This window comes from Desmodus rotundus, chromosome 11 (genome assembly GCF_022682495.2).
Source record: "Desmodus rotundus isolate HL8 chromosome 11, HLdesRot8A.1, whole genome shotgun sequence".
In the NCBI taxonomy this organism is placed as follows: Eukaryota; Metazoa; Chordata; class Mammalia; order Chiroptera; family Phyllostomidae; genus Desmodus; species Desmodus rotundus.
Genome location: NC_071397.1, coordinates 94,139,366 through 94,162,206, shown reverse-complemented (window position 1 = coordinate 94,162,206; position 22,841 = coordinate 94,139,366). Strand labels below are relative to the sequence as shown.

Genomic DNA, 22,841 nt, shown 5'->3' with positions numbered 1-22,841 from the left:
AATACTTACAATGTTTGCCCAACTAGGGGTGAAAAATATTTTCCTGTGTTTGAATATACATTACCCAGAATACTATTAAAGCTGAGAATTTTTTCCATAGTTTATTAACCATTTGTATTTTTTGTGATTTCCTGTTAGTTTGTTTTTTTATTGTTCTATTGGGTCTTGATGAACACTTTCCAGTTCCTGTGGCATGACCTGGGCTCAGTGTCGTTCTAATTTTAAGTTACCATTTGAGAGCGCATGGTGCTGAGTGAAGGGGGTTTTATAAATGAGGCTAGAAGCTATCTTTTTCCTGTAGGCAGTCCTATTTTATTTATGTAAAAAAATCAAATGTATTATCTATTTTCTGTTAACAATACAGAAAGTCCACTGCAGGCTGAGTAAAGATTCCTAATTTATTGACAACTGAGAACATGCACTACTTATATCATGGTGGGAGTGTAGCATGCTAAGTAGTTCGCGAGGCATTACAGAACTAAAGGAAATGAAAGTGCAAGTGAATCTTTAAGTGTATAGCAATGTCATTGTCAGTTTGTTGGTATTAGTAGACTTAGGCCACTACTAAATGCTCTGGTTCTCAAAAAAATACACAGAATGGTAAATCAATAGAAGAGATGACATGGGCAATTTTTACTTTAAATAAAATTCTTCAAGGAATTAAAGTTTTCCCCAGTTTAGGAATACCTGTCCAGCTCTGGCCAGATCTTTTACTGATTAATATAAAAACCCTAGTTAAAATGTACCACTCTTTATTTTTTGTGAAATAAACAGACATTTTAAGAATTATAGGTTGAAACCTTTCATGGTCAAGTTGCTGAATTTAATAATAAAGATTTTGATGGTTGCTAAAAATTTCAAATGTACAATTGCAAAAGATGTATTTCTTTGTATAGTTAGAATACCTAATGTTGTTGCCCACGGTAGCCATCTGGACAATGGGCCACCTCGTTTCTTTTCTTTCCTTGCAAAGGATGCCCTGAGTAAGGAGAATATTGTAAAACCAGAGGTCTTAGGTTTTGATACCACAAATATATGCTATTTCTGGAAATATTTAAGCTAGCTGTTGAATTATGACCTAACATTATTACAATGTCTGGCACAAAACCTTTCTTTGGGGTCTAGATGAAAGGTGAATAGGTAGGTGACTAATCTCTTGGTCTAACATTTATTTTCTATTTAAATTTTAGGTGGTTAAACAAGCTTGGATTATCTGTAATCCACCATGAATCCACTACAAAGGATGAAGGTATGTTCTATTTTAAATTTCTGAAAATTTAGCAAGAATATTAGAATAAGAAGAAAGAAGATGAAAAAACAATATCAAGTCCTATGCATAGTCTGGTCTTCATGAAACACACTTTGGCATTTAAAATGATCTGGAAATATGGAGAGACATAATCACACAGACTCCCCAGCATGGAATAGAGCTTCCTATGCTGGCTGTGAAAGCTTTTCACACTTCACCCACTCGTTAGCGCTGTGGGCTCCAATGACATCTCAAACAATTGCCAATGCAAATGTTTTATTGCCCCACTTACTGGATTATTACTCATAGGCATCATCTCATCACGATCTAGACAGATAACTTTCATTCCGCTATTTCCTTTCACCAGATGTGTGCTGAGAATGATTACCCAAAGTTTGTATTAGGAACCTGAAGTTCAGATTGGGACACAGGCCTGGTTTCAATCTTTTAGCTCAGCCTGTAGCTTTCAGGGTTCACAGCTACTGGTGTCTAATTCCTCTTAATGACACAAGTACTCCTGAATATGAAGCAGAAAGAGGCATTAGGCGCCAGGGTCCCAGAGCTGATACTATTCTGATATGCTCAAACCACATGGAATTCGGGAATTGGAACTTTGGATAACAAAATCAAACACCCTTAATTTAGACAAAGAAAAGTGGCAACTTGGTTTAAAACAATAAAGAGACACATTAAAATAGTATGAAATCAATGCCCTAACTATCTCTTTGGTCTTATTTTCCATAAAATAAATTGTTCTCATTTTAAGGTACATTTATAGATAGTGAGGAAAAGAAATAACTACACAAAAGCCTCGCCTTCTCCTGGCATACAAGGCCTTCCGCGTTATGGCCTGAAGGAAGCTTTCAGTTTCTTCTCCCACCATCTCTTGCAGGAGACTGCATGTGCTTGGCTCAGCCTGCATTGTTGGCCTGGTACTGACATTCCCTCCTGACACCAGTAATGGTTTTACTTATCCTTCCAGCTTCAGCTCATTATGATTCCTGTGATCAGAATTGATCACCATGGATGATATGCTCCCTTAGGACATGATACATCTCTTGAGGAATTATTTTATTTTGCTGGAGCTACAGTTAGTCCTCTGCCTGTGTATTGGATGCTCCTTGAGGGCAAAAACCCTGATGTGGACATTCATTTCCCCTCTTCTATAATCCCCTGGAAACTGGCAGCTCACTAGATAAGGACTTTCTGAATTGGAGTGGAGTTGCAATAGCCAGATGGAGAGACCTGTGCTCACGCATTATGGAATAAGTGATGATGGCATCGAAACATTGAGCATTTTCATTTCTGTTATAGAATGCTACAGTGAGAGTGAACAGGACGATCCTGAAATAGCCGGGGAGACAGCATCTTCTCTGTCTCTTTTGGTACGTATTGACGTAATTATGCTGTTGTTCATTGATCGAATGCATGGATGCCATTCTTTCCAATTGGGTAGAAATTACCATGACTGATAAATTTTTAGAACAGGCTAAATTAAGGTACTTGCCAAAGAGCAAGTGCAATTTTCAGGGTGCTGATTTTGAACCTTCTCCATAGCAACCCACGGGTATGACAAACTCGAGTGTTTGTGCGTGACCCACAGATGTGTCATTCTCGGAGGTTTCTTGATAATGCCAAGCACTTCTCAGTGATAGGCCAGTGCTTGCATCAACTTGTTTTAAAATGTTTATTTATATCCTTCTTTCTCATTTTACATCATGCATACTCTAGCTACAAGGTAAAATGGACGTGAAGGGGATGAGAATGGTAGCATAAAGAGAAAACTAGAGTTAAAAAGAGAGCAGGAAGCCAGGAGTAGGATTTAGTGCTTTAAATCTGCAATGGAATGATTTGTATATTCATTAAAGTAAAATCCAAGTTTGATTCTAATCTTTGAAAGCATCCAGTGTAAGTTCAGGCTATTAATGGATGTTAAGACTCTGGAGAGTTGCTTTACATTTGGTATTAGAGTGAGGGCCCCTAGAGTGAGTCCAGAAAGAACTTTGTGAAAGTTGACTTAGGATTTTTTATACATACCATATACCAGGACTTATGGAGGTGCTTTAAATACATAACCATTTACTCTGCCCCCCCAACCCATACAATCCTGAGGAGTAATATTATCAATCTGCATTTCACTGATTGCTAATGAGGCCAAGCATCTTTTCATGTTTATCAGCCATTTGGATTTTGTTCTGTGAAATGTCTGTCAAGTCTTCCCTACATTTTTAGTTGTCTTATTATTGTTTTGTATTTATGGGATTTATTTATTATTCTATACATTAGTCTTTGCCAGTTAAAAGTGAGAAGAATCTTCCTCACTCCATGGTTTTTATTTTCTAAAACTCTACTTCATGGTTTCCTTTTATAAAAAGATAGCCATGATGTCAATGTGTCAAATTTGTCCATCACTTCCACCATTGCACTCAGTGCCTTGGTTTTTAGTTTATAAAATTGTGTCCTATGCCCAGGTCAAGAGGAAGTAGATGTCACTATCCTCATTTCATGGATAAAGAAACGGAGGTTCAGTGAGGTGGAATGGCCTGGGCACATACGCAGTAAATGGAGCACCTGAGCTGGAAACCTCAGCCTCCCTAGCTTTAGAATAGGTTCCCTCCACTTTAGCGTGACACTTACCCATCCATGGACCTAAATAATTGTGGGTTTGGTAGGTTAGAGTAGCTCCTTCCCGTACCAGACTTCTTCTACTAGAGTTTTCTACTTTGTGTGATAAAGTTTTCAGCTATTTTTGTGTTTGCGAGTTCCTGGATTTAATATTTAAATATCATTTAAATAATGACCTCTAATGGTTTTACCCTCTGTCAGTGAAGAAGTGTGGTCAATTTTATAATTTATTTGACTAGCAGCCAAGACCAGAAGTAAAAACTTGTTGAATAAGTATGTTTTTCAAAATCTCTATGGAAGAGAATTAGCCAAAATTAAGCCAGATATAAATAAAATTAAATTTTGAATATGGTACCTTTTAGACCAGTTTTTGAACTAGGTTTGCAATCTATCCTTTCTTCATACATTCATAGCTTTTTATTACTGTAGTCTTTCTCTTTTAAAATCAGTTCCTGAGTTTAGAAAAATCTTTCTTCTTCTATTGATCAAACTTAACGGTATCTCTAGACCTTAATGTGTCTCCCGGCTATTAACAATGTTCTTATTGGATTACCCTTTATTGCTCCTAAAGAAGTTGAGGTCTTCGCTAGATGGTCTTGTTGATTTAATAGAGAAGCATATGTTTCAGTTTACTTTCTCTCTCTCTTGGTGTTTTCTCTCTTTCTGTTTCTCTCTCCTCTTTTAACCTGTAACATACAAGGATTTGGTTGGTTCTCCTTCCTTCTCTTCTTGAAATTCCCTCTCTCTCCCACAGTGCCCCATATATGACTCTCTAATGAATTATTTTAGTTCTAAAATACTGTGATGTCCATTTTCATGATGACAAATTAATATCACGGATTACTTTACTAAAAGTATTGTCAGGTACCTAGGACTCTTTTTGATAGAACTAAAAGCAGCCAATTGTCTTCTTACATGAAGGATCATGGCTTAATTGCATTGTGCAATGGCATTCTTCTGTGATGTTGCAGGGAATGCCGTCTAACACAAATCATTGAAGGGGTGCGTATGAGACCAGGGAGTTATGTCATTGAAGTGGGAAGATTGCTTAGAATTTCAGAGTTATCAATCCAATGTTATTTCTTCAAGTTCTATGCTGAGCATTTCTTGGAAAGCCGCTAAGCTTTTTTTTTTTTTTTCCTGAATAAATGTATTAGGAATAGATAAATATTGAAGAGCTAGATTTTATTTTTCATAGAAACAGAATATGTTCCTCCTTCTTACATATTTCCTAGGCAGATTTTGTTTCTGTTTCTTCTTGTTTCTGAAAAACAGACATGCAAGACACTTGGTTAAAATAACATTTAGGCTTTTTATTTGAACAGATGAAATTTAAAAAATCATAGTAACTTTTATCCAGAGTGTGAATCAAGTTGTTGTTTTGGCCCAATCTAACATATTTTAGCCATGACTGAGCTGTGCAAGCCTAGGTGAAAAAAATTCCGCCCCTCCCCGCACCGAATTCCTGTTTAAAAAAAATGGGTAATAAACTTTTATTTTAGAACAATGAACTCAAAAAGTATCAAATCACACCATGAGAACATATTCCGAAAAATATTCTCAAAAGATTTTAAAATCTTGAGTTACAATTTTAGTTTAATATCTAGTCATATGAATGGCTATCAAATAAACAGAAGCAGTAAGGCTTCAGCGCCAGACCAGTTCGGACCTCTGCTTCTAGTAGCTGAATCACACTCCACGGTCTTCCATGAATGAACAAGCGGTTTTTGTTTATGTTCCCATTTGTTGAGAAGGCTTCACAGGATGGATAGTGGACAGGACATCATTTATTCACAGAAGAATTAGAAGTGGGAGGTTTTGGACAAACCTAATAAAAAGCTTGAAATAGATGGGAGTCTGCATGTTTCACTTTGGAAGATCATATAAAGAAATTAATATCCATGATTCCTTGCAATCTTGAAAGAGCAAAAAAGAACCAACTTTATTCACATTTTAAACCCAATATAATAAGTTACAAGTAATTTAAGAGGTATAAAAATCATTAAAAGTCTGTCCTGCATACAGGGTGGGTGGGCAAAAGTAGGTTTGCAGTTGTTTATATGGCAAATAATATAATAGCTAATGAATAATCATACAAGAATAAACTTTCATACACTTAAAACTGTAAACCTACATTTGCCCCACCTTCTATATATCCTCTAAATTTAATTTTTAAAAATCCCTGTCTGAAAATCTGATCTATGCTTTTATGCTTATTAATTCATTGAACAAATACTTGCTGAGAGCCTCTGCTCTAAGTACTTGGGACACATCGGTGAATTAAAAAAACAACCCAGATCTCTTTGTGGACTCAAACTTCTAGTTGAGGGAAACTGATAATAAACAATCAACATAATAAGTAAACTATCTGCTCTGTCAGAAGAGGTAGAACAGGGTGAGTGAGGGGGTCCGGGAGTGCTGGGCTCAGGTGACAGTAATGACTAGGGAACCCAGGACAGGCCTGAGTGAGAGCTGAGATTTGAGCAAAACTCCTGAAAGGTGGTTGTGAGAGTCAGCCAGGTGAGTATTTGAGGAAGGAATGTCCCAAGCCCAGGGCATGGTTGAAGCCAAGATCTCTTTCGTGCATTGCAGGTAATGCAAGGAAGCCAGTGTGGCGGGCGGAGGGTGAACAAAGACGAGAGCAGCAGGAAATGAGGATGAGGTAGTGGTGGCCGTACCATGTGGGGCCTGTGCTGTTTTCGAGTTTTTTCGGGAGCCATAGGACATTCTGAGCAGAGGAGTGGTGTGATCCATTTCCATCTTCAAAGGACCATTTGGGCTGCTGTGTGGGGGAGACCTCGGGAGGCGGGGCTCAGCATAGGCACAAAGAAATCTAAGGGAAGGTGTGCAGTCGTCTAGTGAGAGAGTGTGATGATTTGGAGGGCATAGGAGGGCATAGCTGGGAAATGCAATGGTTGGATTTTGAACATAGTTAGAAGGTAGACCACCTAATAGGTGGATCAGACACGAGAGAAAATAAGAAGATAAGTATTTATAATTCCAGCTTCAAGAAGCTTGTGCAGATCATTTTAACGTGACAGTCACATATTTTGCTGCTTTTCAGAAGTATAATTCTGTTGTATGCAAACAGTGGAAAAAAAAAAACCCAGCTAAAGCAAACCAAAGAAGAGATAAGTAAAAGCAAACCCTGCAAACTGTGGCCCATTGGTCAGTGGCAGAGGAGGAAGTCTCTTAAACACAGGAAGTGGTAAAATCAATTTAAGATATTGAAATTTAATCCTAGAAGAATGAATCTTGCACAGCTGTTTCCTAAGTTTGCTTGATCTTTTAATATGTGCCCAATATAAAATAATAGAAGTGCTTGCAAGTGAGACAGTTGTGAGAAAAATTATCAGTGACCACACATTGAAGGAAAAGGTAGAAAGAAAATTTCATGCTTTTTCTTCAAGATGCGAAGTATGATAAGTTCTATGGTTGAACATTCAACTGATTTAAAGATTACTCTAAAATTGGCTCTTACATTTTTGTTTCTTGTTTTAACAGTTCATCTTCTCAGCCTGCTCTCTGGCAGTCAATCACAAGATGTGTTGGCTGTCCCTCATGCTGTCCCATGTCTTCCATTCCCACTACCACTGCCCTGTTGGGGACCACATTCGCTGCTGCCTGAATTATTGAAATAGCAGCCTGTTTGTGTTTCTTGGTCTCTAAACTCTTTCTCCTCTTAAAAACCACATCCAAATTAGTCTTCCTGAAGTGCAGTATTGATTCACCTGGCAGGGCCTTTCAGTTAACCCTCATTGCTCATCAGATTAATTCTGGACTCAATGGATTGATATTTAAGGCCCTGGACTTGATTTTAAACCAGCATCACAGTCTTGTTAATAAACTGCCCTCCGTTTCCCCCAAACCTTTCCTGACTTCCTGCTCTTGCACCTAGAATTATAAAGTTTCTCCACGTAGAGGAACAACTCACCCCCACCCTAATTCCATCTTCTTAATAAATATCTTTCAAGGCTGGGTCAAATATGACTTCCTTCGGTAAAGCTTCCTCAGTTCTTTAACTCATAATAGTCCTCTCTCTTCTGAATTCTTTATATTCCTCCAGTGCATTGTTTTTTGACACCTTTTCATGTTTTCATCTGCCTTGTGTTATAGATTTTGTGTCTCTGGTGTATTTACCTAATTATTAAGTTCTTCAAGTCAGAGGCAGTGTTCAATATCTTTTTCTTTACCTGTGACATTGACTGTGCCTAACTTTACTTGAGACCAATACATATTTATTAATGGGTGAGTGGTGGTTTTTGTGACTTCAGCCACACCTTCCACGGATTTGTTGCCCTATAAACATTTCCTCGTGAGAATTGGAAATTTCCTGCTTTGTTCTTGTCTAGTGCTTTCATATGGCTTTGAGATGGATGGTTCCAGCTGACTCTCACCAAAGTCCTGTACTAGTCTTATATTTACTTAGGACAGTAAATATAACTGTCCTAAGTATCACTTGCAATCTTAAACTTGCCTTTTATGAAGAACACTCTTTTCTGTTATTTCACTTGTTCCTCTTGATAAATCTGAGTCAGTCTGTCAGGTGGCTGAGGAGTAGTTCTGTGTGTGGACCATGTACCAGGTACCGTTGCAGATGACGGATACTGAACTGAGATAGTGTCTCTTCCCTTGAGCATCTTGAGTTCTAAGCTGAGGAAGAGGCACAATAAATTTGTAACTCAAACAAAATAATCTCAAATGCTGATAAATGCTATGAAGAAGAAATAAATAGGGTGACGTGCTAGGGAGTGGCCAGGTCTAGGGATGGAGGATGTTGCTTTGTCTGTGACTGTTAGGGAACAGCCTGCTGAGGAAGTGATATTTGAATTGAGACCAAAATCATGGGAAGGAGGCAGCCAATGAACAATCACAGAAAGAGCCTTTTCTGGTACAAGGAACCAGAGATTTTCTCAAGGAACAGAAAGGAGACCAACGTGGGTGGAAAAGAGAGAGGAGAGGCAGTGGAAGCAGATGGTGCTAGAGGGGCTGGGAGGGGTTCATCTGGGCCTTCTCAGTTATAATGAATGCTAGGGCTGTTATTGAGCCTGTGTGGACAGTTACTAGAGGGTTTTCAGCAGGGAAATATTGTGATCTGCGCTATGTTTTAGAAATACTCTAGTTATTGTTGAGAGGATGGACTGAGGTGAGGAGGGTATAAGCGATAGTGGAGGCAGGAAGTCAGTAGAACAAGACTTGGAGGTTAAGTGGCTTCTCCAAGGTAGTGGATACTAAGGGTTGGATTGAGGAGGAAGTCTTTTGCTACTCTATTGCCCATGGTCATGTGGAAGGTCAGTGACAGAGTAGGGAGTGTATTGTATATCAAGGTCTTTGGGTTTTTAAGGTAATGCTACTAGCATTTGGTAGAAATACAAACCATCTTTCAAGGGCCAAATGGCAATTGACTGGTTCGTTTTTATTAATATAGCTAATAAAAGTAAAGAAAATATGTGTACATTACTTTTTTTCTTATTTCATTTGATTATGTTTAGTTTTAAGTTATTCCAGTACCTTCCATTTTTTTAATACACTTTGACCAATATTACTTCAAATTTATATGCTGACGTGCTTCCTAATCGTAGGCTTTGGGTGGCCATTTAAGGCTATTTTTCCCCATGACAAACTTGTGTTTTTAAAACAATTCAAAGAAAAAGATTTTAGAGTTAATCAACATTTGAATGATGCTTTTTCTATGAATAAAAGTGTCTTACACAGAAAATGAAAATGAGGGGGAGTAATATTGAATTTTAATTTAATCATATACACAGTCTCTTCATTAACAGTCAAATCTTTAAAATATTTTTAATTCTCTTATTAAAAAATAAAGTGTTTAAATATCAAATGTTCTGAAATCATTAATATCAAATGAACAATTTTTTTTGAGGTTGTTGAGAACATTCCTTGAGAGTATTTGCACTGCAATCACACTTAGATCTAAGGATTAGGGTACATCCACCGCAACTTCACAGAGAATTTCAGGGTCTCTTCAGTAAGAGGTTAAATGCCTCAGGGCTGTTTTTCTTCATACAGCTGGCTCTCTAGTCTGCTCTTTGTTGGCATTAGCCTGTGACCAACTATGTGTCAGGCACAGATGCAATGAATGGAGACACAAAAATGATTAAAAAGAGCCTCCTGCTCTCACGTAACTCACCAACAACGATGAACGAGTCAATCAGCAATTACAGTATCAGTTGACAAATGAAATGGTATTCTACCTGGTATGACAGAAGGAAGCCTGGGAGCACTAGGCAGAGATACCACCTCATCCTGAGGTCCTCAGAGCAGGCTTCTGGGAGAGAGCTGTCCCCTGAACTGATACTAGAAGGATGGGCTCCTGTTAGCAACACAAGGGTACGACTGTCACTCCTTTCTACCTTTGTTTGAATTGCAGTGGAGGGTTTCTGAGTGTATGACAGATTGTTTACAGAGGGGACCCCACTAAAAGTTCTTGGTTGGACATGTAGCTACAGCTGTTAGCAGTTACAGAACGGTAGAAATATCAACCGTGATTCAGCATAGCACCACACTGTCTTGAAGCACCTTTCTATAGGGAATCCTCTGTAATGATGTTCCAGGTTTGCTTTGATTTGGATTTTGTCAGTCTTTCTTCTAATGAAAACTCCCTCTGACCTGATACATACAACCTTTTTCTCATTTTCCTTTTCCTTTTCTCCAGTTTTTCTCCTCATTCCTCCTCCTCCTCCCCTTCCATCCTCTTCCTTCTCCTCCTATTCTTCCTCCTCCTCCTCTTTCTTCTTATTTATTCTTTTCTCCATTTTAAAATCACATTTATAAGTGTTACATGGCGCTGGAGGAAATGGCTTGAAAACATTTGCACAGTGTTTGAGTAGAACCACCAACAGGAATACTGTTCACAGTATTTCTGTTGCTCACTTAACATACTTTTTCTTAGCCCTTTAAACAGAGTTTTGAGGTTCAGCGAGGTTTAAGGAATGTGCTGTAGCAATTGCATGCATGCGTTTTTTTTGCTCACACATTCCTTTTGCTATCATCTAATTAGAGTAGCATCAGCAGGAGATAGGAAATGCTTGAGCTTAATCTCGTTGCAGAAAGGAAGCTGATCATATGGAAGCCAAGTTTTACCAAAATAGCTCACAATAGGGGAACATGTCAGGACTGGACCTGAGTGGGTATTTTTGTTAATATTTATTTTGTAGATCCTGCTAATGAGTAAACTATTTCTGGCATTCATTTGGATAGTTTGGTGGGTGGGTATTAGCTTTCCTAGGTAACCGGCGTTTTATTTACTGAATTATAGGTCTTTCTTTGATCTCTTAATTGATATATAGTTGGAGTGATTTAAGGTAACTGGTTCCCAAGCTTCTTGACATATTCCTGAAGAGAAGATTTTCATGTTTTCACAGAGATGTTATTATTAAGAAGATGTGTGTGATGAGTTAGTATTTAACTCAATAGTTTAATGTTGTGCTAATTAAAAAGTGGATTTATAGAGTATTTGACAATCCATGTCTAGTATGCAGCCACCTGGGCACGCATTGGGTAAAACTGGCTTTTCCCATCAAAACAGAGAGCTTAGAACTTGCAAATTCTTGGGACAGTATTAGTTGTAACACAGTTAACCATTCTGAGTGAGTTGCAATGATTCTGAGGTTTCTGGGTAAATGTCTTAATTTATGTTTTAGCTTCTTCCTTCTAACAGTTTCCTCCCTCCCACTTCCTTAGAGTTTTAAATACTTAAAATTGATGGGAGTATTCCATAGGATGATGTATGAAATGAACCATAAAATGCCTTCTCTGTCTTATCTGTCATTGGTGATATCGGTTGATCCCTAGAGACTGGTGTCTAGATTTTTCGATTTTACTGGTCAATAAAATGAAAAACATGTAGCTGTCAAATATTTATTTCTCTATGTAGAATATTAAAAAGCACTTCAAAAAGGAAAAAGCTAATGTCTACCACCACCATTTTCCAAATATATTTTAACATCAAAATGTAACAAGGATAAAATCTCAGCATAAATGAAGTCTCCACCAACAGAGGACAATTGGCGATGGTGCACCGATGTTTTCTCTGTGGACTGGTGACAATTTTACCAAAGATTGTCATTCAGCCTTGGACTGTGTGTATGTGAGGAGCTGCTTGCAGAAGATCTACATCATCAATGCATTTCACATAGTCTGTGGTGTAGTTTTTGGTGTCTCTTTAAGGAATCAGGACCCTGCAAATATGTCCTTCTTTGGTGAGAGTTAATTATGAAAGTTTTTAAAGTATTGAAGAGCAAATGAGTTAACATTATTTCACCTAACTGTGAATTATCCGCTGATGCTGGTCCTGGGCCTAGGGATATGCAGAGGATACTGAGGGGTGAGATATATGTGCTTTGCCCGCATTTGCCGGTCATCACTCAGTTAGTGTTATTTTGCTTCCTCTCTGGCTCCTGCTTTTGCTTTCTTTTACTTAATCACATTTCTCAAGAATTTTTGCTCCATCCGTGAGAACTCAGTGATAAATTATAGTCTTCTTTTTCCTCAAAGAGTCCTTCAATATTTCAGAGAATTTTCCAAAGAGGCCTTTTAAGTTTCTGGGGAACATTGAAGAATAGGGTAAATCGTGATATGGAGATTTTTTTCCGATCCTAGAAGAGTGAATTAAAAATTACACAAATCAGTTTTTGCAAAATGGCACCATAATGCCTGTCATATGGATATACATATCATGTCATTTTTGTTTTGACTATTTTATTATTGGCCACTTTTTGAAACACTGGAGTACCTTCAATGAATATGGAAAGTGTAGGATACTGGTTTAATAATGATTTATTTTATTCTTTTTGATTCTATGTGTGCAAAATAGACATCACAGAAAGCCTCTTCATCTTTACCCTCCCTGAGTGAACCATCATGCTCGTTCTCGTCCCTGGAAAATACCGTAAAGACAACCAGCACTTCATCCTGCACCTTATCTAAAGGAAGACAGTCCTGGATCGAGGTAAACAGTTCGTCTGCTGCTGAGGATGCGGGGCCATCTATAGCATTTGCTGTGCAGTGTCACTCGCCCGCACCCCCAGAGGCAAACAGTCACCAGGCCCTGGAGAGCAGCTCTGCCGAAACAGAAAGTGGATTTTTGAACTCTTTATCTAGTGATGACACGTCTTCACTGAATAGCAACCATCTTACTGTCCCAGACAAGCCTGCGGGATCAAAGGTGATGGACAGAGGTAAACCAAGAAACTATTTACTCGTCTTTAGAGAACGAATATTTGGGTGTGGATATGGAACTCTAACGTTAATCTGTAAGAAGAGCGTTTAAAGTCATGAATGATGATTCAGTAATTAAATAGTCTTGCGAGGCTAAGCCCAGGGGCTGTTTCTGTAGAGGAGTTTACATGTGGAGAACTCCAGCTTTGAGGCCATTCATTACCTGCTATAAGCTTCATGAACCAAATGCTTACAGTCGCCTATAAGACAGGTGATCATAAAATAATATTTTTTCCACCAATCTGAGGAAAGGTTCTTTTTTTCTTTTTTTTCTTCTGTGATCCATGCTCTGAAGCTTGTAGGAATCTGATCAGGGTTTTGTAGACTGATATTTATGATATCACCTCCCTGTTTCCAAACAAACTCAGAGCAACCACCTTTCCTGAGCCACGATCACAGACAAAATTTGGGATAGTGGATTCCTGAAGATGCCCATGTGGTTACCGGGAAGACAATTTGCATGCATTTTGGAGGGCAGTGCCAGAACTTTTAAACACAAAGGAGAACACAGTTTATAATTTGGAAAATAAGCTTAAGTCTTAGCAAAGGAAAGGGTGAATGGGATGTAGAAATTAATAATGTGAGACTTCTTGATACCCTGTGATAGTTGACCCTTACCTTTTATTCAGACTATTAGGTTCCGTCATGACGTGTCTTTTCTGATGGTCTGTGCCCAATTCATTGTGGCACAGAACAAGCTCACCGGTCCAAAGACACTGAGCAATGACCCGATGATGAGTTTTACTTGTATTTTCTCAGTGTACTTTTGAGAGAAAGGTAACTGGCTACATTCCCATGATATTTAGCCACAGTAGCCTGATGGCATAGATGACTGTGCTCCCTTGTCCCTGAGCCTAATCAGGGAAAGTTTAAGTCGTCAAATTTTCAGATGTATCCCATTAACTTAATATTTGTTATCAGAGTAATTTAGGCCAAGGATTACAACTGCAGACCCAGTTGTGTGTGTGTGTGTGTGTGTGTGTACAGTGTTTTAAAGAATGTGAACTCATTCTTCAGTCCACAAGTTTTACCATTTCTTGTGATGTTTCACACAGTGGAGTTACCTGCATGGCCTCTGATGGCATTTTTGATTGTTACCCTCAATTGAGGCCAATGGTCTGCTTTACATCTAAAAAAGTAGAGTGAATTTATTGGCAAAAGAACCTAGATGTGAATGAGGGGAGGTAGGGAGGAGAATAAAAGTAATGCCACTGAGGGACGGGGGTGGTCAAGTTTGGGCTGCGAGGAATGGAAACATAGACCCGGGCTGGCCTCAGGTTTGCCTAGAAGTGTGGGCGTACTTTGTATCTCCTTGGAAGTACACAATCGGGGTCGGAAGTGCAAGGGAAGAGGAGGTAGCTTTAGGGTCAGCATAAGATACTTCTTTTTAACATTGAGAGAGTTCAAAATAGAATGTGCTCCTGGGAAAGTAATGCATCCCTGATCACTGGAGGTGTTTTCTCATTCCGAGACAAGTGTTTTTTATTGGATATTAATTGTATATTGTTTGTTGTATTTGTTTTTACAAAGATATTCCGAAGAGAGAATTTAATTATCTTCAACTCTGTGGCCTCTAACTTGATACTCAGAAGATCCTTCTAGATAGTAGGAGTGGCAAAAGTAAAGAAAATAATGAAAAGTACCATATCTATTCTTTTCCTGCTAAAAATTCTTATTTCAATCATTGGGCCATAAAGTAGAAGTAAAAAGTTATACCCACACACACTCAGACACACACAACCCCAGTATGAGGATGGTTTCAAAACCAAAACAGAGAATAAAATTCCATCCATATTCTTTTCCAAGAGATAACCCTGCAGGCTCAGTTGTCTTTAGGGTGAAAGCCTGAGAGTCATGGGAAGCTGCGTGAAGTTTTTACTCATGTCTAAATGTCACTCATGGAATGCATGTGCGCTGCAGAGCCTGGCTGGGCGCCAACGGCTCTTTCAGTCTAAGAAGGAAAAAGCCTCGTGTTTTTAAATTTTGAGTTAAATGCAGAGTGGCCAACAAAATGTGTATGCTTCCTCAAACAGCTTGACATGAAAGTGTTTCTATCAGTTGAAAAGAAGAGAAAATAAAAGTATTCTTCTCTCACTGATTTGTTGGCAGTTGCGGTATGTTACACAATTTTTGTTGGTTATTTTCTTCTGCTACTGGGAATTTGGTTCATTCCCAGAAGGGTTAAACAACATAAAGTCATTGCTGCTGTGGAAAGAGCAACTGAGTCTTTGCTTGTGTTTCTGATGACCTGCTATTGAGTAATCAGATTGTATATTTTGCATTTTAAAAAACACGTGTGTGTTGGAGAATGTAGCTTTTCACTTTTGTGACTTTCAAAAATTATTCTTATCTGCCAATTAAAAAATAAATAAAAGCCCTGATATTCCTGTGTCTGAAATATTATCCAGGGTATTTTCACAACAGGGATTGAAGTTTTGACATCGTCCAAAATAGAAGTTAGGACTTTAAATTAAGTCTTAGTCTCAAGATGCATTTGTTGGAGAAAGAGGCTTTTTACCCCAGACAAAAAGATTCTTAAAAGGTAATAACTGAGTCCTGAAACAAGCAGACAACATGTATTATAGCCTTCCTTTAATTTAGACAACGAGAGAAATATTTTGCAGTTGGTATGCAATTAAAATTGTCGTTGCTAGAATTTTATGCTGAACTTAAATACCCGTTTAGACATCTCTCCCCTGCTGGGTAAGCTATTAAAAAATGCAGGATGTTAATTGCATCCTATTGCCTTTCCACACTGGGAGTTTCAGAGTTCCAGAGCTCTCTAGATTCTCCCTGAGTATTTCTACAAAGCCTGGGGGGAAAGAGGTGATGGGGTTAATGGGATATTCATCTTGGCTCAGTTTTACTCTCTGCTGTACCTTTCTAGTTGGCCCATGATTGATGCCTGTGTGCAGATGAGTCACATCGTATGTCCCTGTGTACATGACGTTAACAACGTGGAGATAGTTTCATTATACTCCATGAATGGGGCGACCATCCCCTGAATGCTGAGAAGCTAATAGCCACTAATGAGACTAATATCCAAATATATGCAAATGTATTTTTCAAGTAAAGTACAGAATTAATCTGGGAATCATGTTGAATAAAAAGCATTTTTAATGAAAAGACAAGCACACTAGAGCACGCATGACATCTCAGGAAAGTGACATGAAGAGCTAGATTTTAGAATTTAGCAGATTTTACAATAAAATTTTATACAATTTGAGGGTGAACAGTACAGATGATACATTATTTTAGACAACTACTTCAGATATTGCTTTAAGGAATTTTGTGGAATGTTTCTTTAGGCAGCAAGAAGATAATAAGAAGAAAAAGTCGAATACTGAACTCCATTCAATTTAGCATTGATTTTTTCTTTTTGGTTTTTCTTTTTTTGAATACCTAACATCTATTCATATACTTTGTGCTGAGAGGGATACAAAGATGAGCAAGATACAATTTGTGGTTTAAAAAAACATTTTAACATTTGATAAGGAGAGTGGGAGGAATCAAACACAACCACAGAGAGCAGAGTAAAATAAGTGCCATAGAGAGATACAAACTACTGGAGCCATTTAAAAGAGAGCAGGGACTCAAAATATGGAAGATCCAAGCTGTGATCGAAGTGGAGGTGGAAGACATGGGAAAGAGAGGTAGAAAAGAAATTTGGATGACTTTGAATATGGGGCTAGTCGTTAGTTTATTTCAGTAGATAATGGATGACCATTTCTAACCAGGGTAATCATATATGTCAGCTTCAAAACATGGAGTAGAAGAGAAAAAAGGAAACCTATGCTCTTAGGAATAAGGAAGTTAGAGGAGTCAGGCAGCTTCTGTAACAGCTGGGGTGTCCACAGAAACAGAGAAAGCAAAGCTTCCTACAGCATGCCCATTAAGGTGAAGGCTGATCTTGGTCTTTGTATCTCCATTACGTATTTTAGTCCCTAGAAAATTTCCTAGTGATCCTATTGGTTTGGACTGTGATTTGAGAATGGGGATAAATATTGACTATTGGGAAAGGCTTGAATCTCTAATTGTTGACCTCAGTGGCCTTGATCTCAGGCATGTAAGACCCACCACCACCTGCTTTCTCTGCCCTGTGACATGCCTTTGGGAAATCCTCCTTGCGTAAATGGAATTAATTTATTTCCATTGCTTTAGAGCGCTCAGTTGTAATAGATCACAAGATACTGATCTATTCTTGATGAACGTTATGTTTTTCCATCTTTGGGCTCTTACATGAAATGCTGATGTGACATTCTTTTTCTTTTCTTTTTTTAATTAATAATAGACAACTTTTTAGATCAATTTTAGATTTACATAAAAATTGAACAGAAAGTACAGAGAATCTCCATTTATTTAATCCCTCTTCTTCTATATACAGTTGCCTCTCTTATTAATATCTTGCATTAGTATGGTTCACCTGATGCAATGGACAACTAATATGGACGTATTTGTATGAACCGAAGTCCATAGTTTCCACTGGGGCTCACTCTATCTTGTACAGTTCTATGGGTTTTGACAAGTACATAATGTCACCTATCCACCACTGCAGAATAGTGTCACTCTCCTAAAAATCTTGTCATCTCTTCCACCCTTTTCCCAAGCCCCTGACAACCACTGATCTTCTTACTCTTTAGTTTTCCCTTTTCCAGAGTGTAATATAGTTGGAATCATGTAGTAGGTATGATTTTCAGATTGCCTTCTTTCGCTTAGCAATATGCAGTTCAGTTTCCTTCATGCATTTCCTGGGCTAATAGCTCATTGCTTTTTATGTACCACAGTTTGTCATCCATTCATTTACTAAAGGACATCTTAGTTACTTGCTTCTAACTTTTTGAAATTACAAATAAGGCTGCTGTACACACGTGTATACAGATTTGAGTGTGGATATAAAATTTTCAACTCAGTTGGGTAAATATCTGGGAGTGCAATTGCTGGATTGTATGGTAAGACTATGTTGAGTTTTGCATTCCCATCAGCAGTGAATGAGAGTGTCTGTTGCTTCACATCCTTACCAGCACTTATTGGTATCAGTGTTTTGGATTTTTGCCATGCTGGTAGGTGGGTCATGGTAATGTTTTAACTTGGAATTCCCTAATGACATATAATGTTGAGCATTTTTCCCTATGTTTATTTGCTCTCTGTATATCTTTTTTTGGTCAAGTGTCTGTTGAAATTTTCTACCCACTTTTTTTATTCGGGTTTTTGCTTTCTCATTGAGTTCTTCTTATGTTTTGAACACAAGACCTTCATCACGTATGTGATTACAAATATCTTCTCCCAGTCTGTGGCTTGTCTTTTCATTCTCTGAATGGGAACTCCTATGCATCTATCCTGGTCTGCATATGCCCGCATTGCTCCAGGGTTCTATACCTAGGAATGGGGTTACGGGCTGTGATTTATGCCTGTCTTCATCTCCACTCGGTGATCACAATTGTTTTCCAGATTGGTTGCCCTAAGTTCTCTCTGCCCAGCATGGGCGACAGCTCTCAACATTCTGCATCCTCACAAGTAATAGACATAGATTTTTGCAAAATTGGCAGTCTTGATTATGAATTAGCATGTTTTATGTTTATTTTCACTCTTTTACCCACAGATCTTGGATTATTTTGTTTTTCTAATGGGTTTTATATATTCTAGAATTAATATTGGATATACTTTCACTGTCAGTTGTATGTATTGCCAATATCATCTCTGCTTTTGATTTCTTTTTTCATTTGTAATGGTGTCTTTTAATGAATAGAAGTCAATCTTAATGTGGTTCAATATATCAATCCTTTTCTTTATGGTTAATACTTTTTTTGTCTTCATTATCCCTACACTGATTTCATGAAGATAATCTGCCATAATTTTATAAACTTTAATCCACTTGGAATGATTTTTACATGTGCCATAATTGAATATAATATCATCTTATTCCATATGCACATATAATTTTTCTATATCATTTATGTAAAATCTATCTTTTTCTCAAATGTCCACATGAGGTCCAATGCCATCTTTGTTGGAAGTCCAGTGCTATTTGCTTCTTAGATTTCTGTCTGTTCATAAGTTTAGATTTTTTCTACCCTGACTCATACCATTCTTTTAGAAAATGAGTCTTAATATTAAATAGGGCCAGTCTTGTTCTTTTTAAAGAGTGTTTGGGATATTCTTGGACATTTTAACTTCCATATATGTTTTAGAATCACCTAGTCAAGTTGTATTACATTGTGGGATTTTGGCATGGATTGCATTACATTTTTAGATTTAATCTGGGAAAAATAAAACTGATACAATTAAAAATCTTCCAATTTATAAAAATTATTTCTTTACCATTCTGTATTTATTTGTCATTTTTACATCTCATAGCAAAGTTTTATAATTTATATATTTTTTCTGTAGAAGTCTTTATTTTAAACTATTGCTGGTGTAAATAAAAGCAGTTGATTTTTAAGATGCATTATTTAAGAAATATGGCACATGTGCTAAGTTTTCATTTTAATTCTAAAAATTTAGCTTAACAAGCACAATCATATCTTCATGAACAATGACAGTTTTGCGTTTTCCTGTCCAATCATTGTGTCTATTATTTTATTTTTTGCCTGGAGTTGGCCCTGCCACGCGATGCCGATTGAAATGGTGACTACAGGCATTTTTGTGGTGTGCCTGATCTCACAGGGAAAGCTTTTACTGTTTCTTCACTACAGCAACCTAGAAATAGGTCCTTACTGCCACTTCTATGTTATGGATGAAGAAACTGCGGCTTTAAGTGGTTCAGTAAGTTGCCGAAAGTAGTCATGCACCTGGTGTGTGTGGAAGTTGTGTTGGGACTGCAGTTCTGTTTGACTACAGAGCTTGAGATTTTAACCACCCGATTAAGAGTAATTTTACACAAATAATCAGCAAAACACCGGTTGGGTTAGATGTCATGTGAGCCAAGCCATAAAGTATAACCAGAACAATTTTCTTTGTAAAACAATCATTATGCTACATGTCGTTTTAGAACTACCAGTGAAGCAGTCAGTACATGTCACTTAATGATAGAAGCAGAAACATCTGCCGTGCACTGCTAATCAACGGTGATTCGTTCTGAGAAATGTGCCATTGGGCGATGTTATCGTTGGGCCTGTATCATCGCGTGTACTCACGTCAACCTAGAAGGCGCAGCCTCATACTGTAATTGTATGTGCTACACTTTTATGCAACTGGCATCCCTGTAGGTTTCTTTACACTACTAGCATCACCATGAACACATGAGTAATTGTGGAGGCTGAAGCAGACTGGGCAAGGAAGGCATAGAAAGAGATTGGAGATATCAATAGCATCTGGCTTAGGTGGCAATAGTTGGGTCCTATAAGGTGTTTGGATTCTATTCCAAGTGCACTGATATGCTTTTGGGGAAATTGAAGCTGGGGAGTGTTATTGTATGATTTATGTTTTTAAAAGATCACTTCATTATATAGAAAATGGGTATCAGGAAGATAATGTAGACCACTTATGTAGCTGGTGAAACAGGCCAATGTTGAAATAATGGTGGTAGATTATGTTTGTAGCCATGGGGGTGGGCAGAGGAAAAATACAAATATTTGGGACATACAAAGATAAAATATAAGAACTTAAGATTTATAAATCATTCTTGTTTGTTTTAGTCCATCCCTAGGCTCTCAAATAAGCCCAAGCATACAGCAGACATTCACAGAATATCTTATAGATAAGTTGAATAAATGAATGAATGAAATGTATGAAGAAAAGAAAGGAATCAAGGATGAGGGATATGTTTGCCAGCAATTCTATAGATTGTTATTGTTTTCTTGAAAAAATGTTTCCTAATGGGAATTTAATGGCCATGTTTGAATATATAACTCTAAATATGTACAGCAGGTCCTTGAATAATGTCATTTCATTCAATGTTATTTCATTATAATGCTGATGAGATGCCATAGGAACTTAACTCTTGTTTAAATCGATCAGTCTCTGGTAAAATAGGTTTCAGTCTACATTGTTTCACTGCAGTTCTGTGAACCTATTGGTGAGCACTTACTGTCCATGAAGGGTTTTCTATAAGGCAAAAATAAGGATGTTATGCAAGTAAACATAGATCACACTACATTATAATGATAGAAAAAGAAAAAGAGAGCTACGTCTTAAAAAGGGGAGGGCATTCATATGTTCCAAACCTTCATTTTCTGCTTTGTGAAGTTGAAATAGGGGAACCTCTTGCTCCACTACTCTGGTGGTCTCCCTTCCTTCTGAACCTTCCATTTTTATCTGTTGTTCTCACTGGTCTCCGTCATGGAGCCACATGGCGAATGGCTCCCGCATGTTATAGGGCCAACACTGACATATTTCTCTATAGCACATCGAATTTGTGTCCTTTATCTCAGGCAACTTTCCAACTCCCCCCCCCATTTATTTCCCATTGAATTTTACCTCATAAATGTATTTCAACAAGAAAAAGAAAACCTGACCACATCTCTCTTAGTATACAAGCCAGTGTTTTTTGTTTTCTTAGGATGTGGGCAAATGTAGAAATTTTATGTCTGCATTACATACTTCACCAAATCCTGGGTGCTCATACGATTGAAAGAATAGATTTTAAAAACAAATGGAATATTTGTTTTGAGAATTTGAGCTGTATATCAGAGATTCTTGGGCAATGGACTTAACCTTAGACCATTTCCAAAAATTACTGCCACAAGAAGCAATAATAATAAAGCAAAACAAAACAAAACCAACATTAAAGATGTCCACTAGACTAGGTTTTCCTTATCAGTGACAGCAGGAGAGTTTTGAGTTGCCTTGCTGAACAGAAACATCAAATGCCCAAAAGAAAACAGGTGCATGACTCCGCAGAGATGGTAAAACAAATATAGAAAAATGAGGAAAATTACAGTGAAACTACTCTCAGACTTAAGGAGCACAGTAAAAATACTAGCTTTGTTCTTGAGGAGGACTCTATCTGGCTTTCTTTCAATCTGTTTTCTCTCTTAGAGAATTTCTTTTACCTGTCATTTAAAAAAAAAAATTCACCGCATTCCCAACTTCCTTCCAACTTTGCCTTCTCTGTTTCTAAGCACTTATACCTTTGTTGTGTACAGGGCCACAATCTGCAATGACCTTGACTCTCACCTTCTGCTCCCAATTTAAACAGGTTCATTATCTCTAGGTGTCCAGTTCAAACATGTAAGCAGAGAATCCGATTATCTGGCCTGTGTCCTAGGTTGCTGGCCACACTGAATTTTCTGTTCTAGGATCTGGTGCCCTGTGGCCCTGTGAGAACAGAGTTTGAGAATGATGCCCGGGCACCTCAGAAGGAGGCCTCTGGGTGGGGATTTTTCCCATGGAAGACAGAATAGTGGGAGCAGGGGTCTGAACTTGGCCTGTCTAGTCCAAGTTCAGATACCACCTCAGTCCAGCCAGCTACCACCTCAGTGACTATGAATTATCTGATTTGAAATAATCACCATTGAACTTTATTCAAAAGAAAGTATATCAAACTATATTCATAGTATAGCTTAGTGTTTTAGACGATAAGCTTTGACTCAGAACCTAGGTTTGTCTCTTTGTGATCTTGGTCAAGGTTTTTAATCTTTCTGTGTGTGGGCATTCCGTCCTTTATGGCAGGGTTAGCAGTACTTTCCTCATAAGGTTGTTACAAAGATAATGAGATAATGTTGGTAGAACAGTTACCACAGTATTTGACACACAGTCAAAACTTCACACCTGACAACTACGATAACTG

General features: G+C 37.8%; 1 protein-coding gene across 13 annotated transcripts in view; it reads left to right on the top strand.

The window, feature by feature from the left end:
* The window catches only part of IPCEF1 (interaction protein for cytohesin exchange factors 1), a 152,009-nt gene that overhangs the window by 110,428 nt on the left and 18,740 nt on the right, over positions 1-22,841 (top strand). For all 13 annotated transcript variants that reach the window (XM_045188916.3, XM_045188917.3, XM_045188918.3 and 10 more), the window contains 3 exons: positions 1,191-1,249; positions 2,564-2,634; positions 12,711-13,074. In XM_045188916.3, coding sequence (XP_045044851.2) covers positions 1,191-1,249; positions 2,564-2,634; positions 12,711-13,074 — 494 coding nt within the window. The remainder of the gene's footprint in view (positions 1-1,190; positions 1,250-2,563; positions 2,635-12,710; positions 13,075-22,841) is intronic.